Source organism: Balaenoptera physalus (genome assembly GCF_965194825.1).
Source record: "Balaenoptera physalus genome assembly, chromosome: 9".
NCBI classification, from domain to species: Eukaryota; Metazoa; Chordata; class Mammalia; order Artiodactyla; family Balaenopteridae; genus Balaenoptera; species Balaenoptera physalus.
Window position 1 is genome coordinate 70415961 of NC_138888.1, and position 5820 is coordinate 70421780.

The 5820-nt window shown below is 40.4% G+C and overlaps 1 protein-coding gene across 2 annotated transcripts in view; it reads right to left on the bottom strand.

The window, feature by feature from the left end:
* The window catches only part of ZNF292 (zinc finger protein 292), a 92362-nt gene that overhangs the window by 84070 nt on the left and 2472 nt on the right, over window positions 1-5820 (bottom strand). For both annotated transcript variants that reach the window (XM_082473925.1, XM_082473926.1), the window contains one exon: window positions 5425-5621. In XM_082473925.1, coding sequence (XP_082330051.1) covers window positions 5425-5592 — 168 coding nt within the window. In that variant the 5' untranslated portion in view covers window positions 5593-5621. The remainder of the gene's footprint in view (window positions 1-5424; window positions 5622-5820) is intronic.

Consider the following 5820-nt stretch of genomic DNA (forward strand, 5'->3'; position numbering starts at 1 on the left):
AAATCCTTGGTTTTGCAGATTAGTCATATAAAATATCATGAATGGCAACTGCAAAATACCTCTTCCCTTCCCCCATTTTAATTTAGGATCAAGAAGTGTTAAGAAGGAGGCAAGCAAAATTTGTAAAGTTTTCCTTTGCTAAAACTGGTATAAGTATATTCTGGAAAGTAGAATTTAATATCTCCAGCATGCAATCATACTAATTACGAACACTTAATAAATTATTTCCCCTGAGCATTACCTAAACTTTTAAAGTTTAAATGACTTATTACTCCCTCAATACCTAAAGTAATTATCACTAATTAACAAGCAAGCTATCTTTTCTTCTGATTTGAAGTGACCTACAAATTAACTTAAGATAGTCTCTAATAATCAAAAGAAAGTCGAGTTTCTCAAGGAAAATATTTAAGTATTTTCAAAATTCTTGCCTCTGCAATTAAAGCTAAGCAAAACGCACAAAAAAAAGAATCAACTTGTATCAAATAGTTGAAAGAAATATAAACAAAGATATACTGTAACTGCACAATTTAAACAGTAGCTCTCAACAGTTTTCATTTCATTTGTTTCTTATACCAATAAGGCACTAAACACAGTTAATAAAGGCATTAAGGTCTAGGTCAAATCCTACTTTTTTAGTAAAGCCTTCTGTCTGATACCCCAGCCTGATGTGCTTACTACCTATTCTGAACTCCACTGAAATTACTACACATAAAATTAACTTACTCTTCTAAATAACCACCAACAATTAACTGATTAGGCACAGCTGCAGACTAGACTTACTACACAGTTTAAAACAGAAAGCCATAGATTTAGGTGGGCAGCTACAGAATGATCTCAAAGATACCTTTTTTTGGTGAAGAAAAAGATGCAGTATACAGTATGTCCTGATTTTTTAATTTAAAAAAAAAAAGAGTAAACAGCATTTCTGGGAAGATGCATAAAATACTATTAGGGGACTGTCTTTGTGGAAGGTGACTGGAGGCCTAGGGTGGGAAGGAGAGTAAGTTTTCAGTGTATGCCCTTTCTCGGTCTTTGAATTTTTAAAAACCATTTTAACATACCACATTTTCAATTTTAAAAAGGGGAATAAAAAATAAAGCAAATATATTAATGATACACAGCCTTTCGACATCTCTTCAGTTGTCATCTTGAAGTGATATTTAAATCTTATTAGTTTATATCCTACTAGAGTCTCCAGTATCTTATATTCCCTAACATTTAAACCTAGTCCTTGCATTAAGAGCACAGAATTTCAATTTTTATCAAAAGGTCAAATCTCTGCTTTAATCAGGATAACTAAGTATGCTGACTTTGCTACCCTCCTTAACCTAGTAAAAGTGAATTGTTTTAGTAATTGTTTAAGTAATTGCTCGTAATTTCTGCTAAGAAAGTAGAAATTTTCAAGTTCAATGTGCACTGAAGCTCAGTGTGTGCATTTATATATGGTTGAAAAGCACTGACCTGGATCTGCTCCAGATTAACTGCATTTCTTAATATAACTATATTAACATGAAAAAGCATAAGGACAAAAAAAATCTTAATATATTCTTCCTTCTGGTCACTGTTTCTCAAAAGGGCACTTGTGGGTATTTAGGCAGAGGGGTAAATTTTAATGGGGTGGGACTGTCCTGGTCACTTCAGAAAATGTAGTATCCATGGCCCATGGGCACTAAATGCCAGTTATCACATCCCCAGTCACTGCAGTAACCAAACAACTGACCCCACGTGTTTCTAAATGTCCTTAAGAGAGAAATGCAGTGGGAAAAAGTATATGCCCAGTTGAGAAGCTGCTTCTATGAATTAACGTATGAACAAAGGTAAGAAGCGTGCGTGTGTGTATGATACACAACCGTATTTCCACAACTGCAATTCTACCTTTTAAAATAATTATGTCACCAAAAGGTAAACAACCATAAACAGTCACAACTCATGTATTAATCAACGAGTCATCCAGTCCAGTATGTAATGCTGTCAACAAACACCATGCTCCAACAAATCATTCTTCGACTATTACGATGGCTTAACTTTTTAAATGAATAATCATTTTAAAATCCTTTTAGAACAATTTTCCTATTGGAATGCTTCTGTTCAAGCTCCCAAATAAATAACCTTCCATATAAAAGATATAGATCACAGTTTACTACAATTACTTGTCTACCTTCCTCCAGAGACTGTAAGATCCTTGAAGCCAGGGATCATGCTCATGGTTGCCTGGCCCTCGGTGTAGGTATTCAATAACAATGCTGAATGAGTGAGTGAATCCTGGCCTAGTCTAATACAATAAACAGTCCCAGAAGTTCCAACTACAATCTGTTTTTATATAATGATACTGAAACAAATAAATGCAATAAATTATTTCTGGTTATCCTATATTCTTATTCTAATTTGCTTTTAGGAAAATTAAACATTATCCAGATTACGGCTAGCTTGTAAAGATATAACGAAATCTAAGATTTTCTGACAAATACTCCCATATGCCCATCCTCTACCACCTTCCCTTCCTCCTACTCTTAAGCTTTAAGCAAATGTTCATATAAAAGTGGGGCATGCTTCCAGGAAGCAACCTAATATAAACAGCAAAACAACACAGTTAACAATAAAAAAAACTTAAATGTTTTTCATTTCTATTTTACTTCTCAGAACTCAAGAAATCTGTTACTATCCTACACCTCACTGAAAAGGAAAGAAAAATCTATAAACTAGAAAGAGTAAGCAACTTTATTTCTGTAGGTTTCACTACATTCTCCAGAAACTCACCTTTTGTTGAAGTAAAAATTCAGAATATAAACTAATTCACATTTAAAAGCACTAAGCATCAACACTTGCAGACTATTAACTCTGAAGCACACTAACTCTGACAAATATTTATTCATCTTTGCCTTCTTGAAGCATGTGAATATCCCAGTTTTACAGGAAAAGCTTAGATAGAAAAAGTTAAATGATAATCTCCAGGTTAGAAATGTAGATACAATTTCTAGCTCCTAGTATTTCTAGCACTGTTCTTAAACTGCTCCAATAAATTCTGTAATTGTTAACCACTGCTCTGCTCAACTTGTAGCAAAATGTTAATAATAATGGCTATGATACAATTTTAAAGAAACAACTGTTTCAAGTTACCTCCCATCTGGCAAGACCAAATTGGAAACTTATTATATATATATATATATATATATATATATATATATATATATATATATATATATATATATATATAAATAAATGTTCTACAGGAGATTTTAAACATCAGATACACTCTACTATTCAAATAATGGAGATCATTTTTAAATGCATTTACATTATTGTGGGATTTTAGTGCATGCAATATGTCATTATTTTTGAAATCCACAAACCCAGCATTTGTTTTATTACTATTTCATGTAGCACTGGTCAATAAAAACAATTTACATGTTGTAACACTAATCACTTAAAACTAATACAGGAAATTACCTTCATGCTGACAAAAAGAAATACTGTTTCATACATTAAAAATAATTTTAAAGTGATAAATATCTGATGTTGCACACCCTCCAAATTAAGTCCAACTTGTATGAGATTCCACTTTCCCAGAATTATTAATCCTGATTATAAATATTGCTGGTCAAGACTATTTACAGCAATAAGCCTTAAATCCATCAGTGGAAACTGTTACCTGAAAAATGTCTTTCAGCAAAGCTAGACTTTAATACTTTTCACTGACTAAAAAGCTAACTTTAGTTACAAATGAAAGAGTTCCTTTCATGAGCATCTTATTAAAGTTTTTTTTTAATCTACGATAAATTTTTAAATCTGAAAGACCAATTAAGAATGAGTGGTTACGGTCAGGATGGTGAAATTAGTAAATTTCAACAATTCTTTAAAACTAGGATTCAAAGGAATGATAGAATCTCTAATTATGCCATAGGTATTCACCAGACCTATATTACCTTAAGTGGGTGGCTTTCACCTTGCATTTATTCCCAGACAAGTCACCATGCAATCTCACAAAATTTTTTTGTTTGTTTTTGGTTGTTTTGCTTTTTAAGATAATGAACCGCCATCAAATAATTTGCGACAATAAGGTGCATAGAACAATGGAGAATTTCTGGTATGGGATCAAGTATCCCTGATCTTATAAAGAAAGATTTCAGAACCTGGAGGCCAAAAGTTAAGTGAAAATGTGATCTACTCTGAAATGCTAAAACGGTCCACCATTGTTCGACCTCAAGTTCAGTATCTTAATGAAACAACTTCTGTATCATGACATGTTCACAAGCTAACTCTAAGTGTAACCCGTATAAATTCTTTCTCTTCCTCAAGAAGATAATCTAACCAAAATCTTGACCACAGCCAACAGCAGCACCTTGAAATTTCAAACGTAACTGGAGGGTAGGTAATCAAGTCCAAATGTAGACACAAACTCCCCGATTTCTATCAAGCAAACAGTGCTATTAACATTCCAAAACCTGGTTAGAACGCAGTTACTGGAAAGCAGTGTCCTTGTGCAAGAAAAGGAAGGAAAGGCCTGAAACTGACCTGAGCACGGGTCCACATGAACCTCAGTCTTCTCTGTTCCACCGGGAGGCCAAACAGGGAAGGCTCCAAATAATAGGGGGGTGGGGAGACGGGAGAGGAAGGGCAGAGAGGAAACCACACTCCTCCAAGGGTGAAGGCAAAAGAGAAGCGGACTCTGGAAAAGCCGCTGCACAGGGACATCCGACCCTAGGATACACATACAGGGACAGCTTCTCTCCACCGAGGAGAGCAACCTTTACCATGGAAGAGGTGCTCCTAGCAAGTAAAGGCAGGAAGGGACAACCTCCACGCCGCCTACCCCCGAACGTCTCGCCCAGCTAGAAGGGGTCGGCGGGGACTGCTCCTCGGAACATCAACAAAGGCCCCTTCAGTCCTAAGGCGAAACTCGAACAACAAAGGCCCGGAGACAGCGAGAACGGGGCCGGGGGCGGGACGGATGAAAGCAAAAGGAGGCAAAGGAATCAAACCAGTGGGGGCGGAGGCCCGTTGGAGTGGGAAGCGGGGGCGCAGAGGCGGGGGGCGCGGTAATCCCCACTGCACAATAAGAGGAGGAGGAAGGGGACCTGGCCTCCGTTCCCCCCTTACCCTCTCCTACAGCGGAGAGGGCTCCAGTCCTCGCAATCTGCATCTCTCGGCCGCGGGGACCGCGCAGTCCCGAGTTCGGGGAAGGAAAGGGGAGGGGGGATTTTCCGCCCTGACCACAACTCCCTTCCCCCAGCCGGGAGCCGCCGACAACAACCGCCACAACGGCAGCCACACAAAGGCGCCTTCCTCGTACTCCCCCGCTCCCGCCCGGGCGGCGGCGCAGACGATGCCAAGGCAGCGAGGACCACCGCACGGCCGCCAAGCGCTCGCTCGCCCTCTTCCCCCTCTAGCAGGGGGAAAGGGGGAGGGGACCCCAGGCGCCCTCACCTGGCACAGCTGCTGACAGTACTCCGTGGCCGCCTCCACGGCCGGCACCCGGCTCTCCCGCAGCTGTCGCTCCAGCTCCTGGAGCCGCTCACCCAGGCGCTGCAGCTCCGCGGCGCAGCCGCCTCCGCCGCGACTCAACCTCTCCTGCTCGGCCTCTTCGTCCGCCATCTTCACACCCCGCTCCGTCGCGTACGCACCTGGGTCACGTGATAACACAATGCCACGTTCGGCGGGGTCACGTGCCGGGCGCGCTCGCACGCCGCCGAGCACGTACAAAGGGCCCGGTAGGGAGGATGGGGGGCGGGGAGAGTGGCGCGAGGGAACCCGAGGGAGGTGAAGGGAAGGGGAAAGGAGGAGGGCGGGGTTGGGCGGTGCGGAAAACCGCGGTTTACTTAC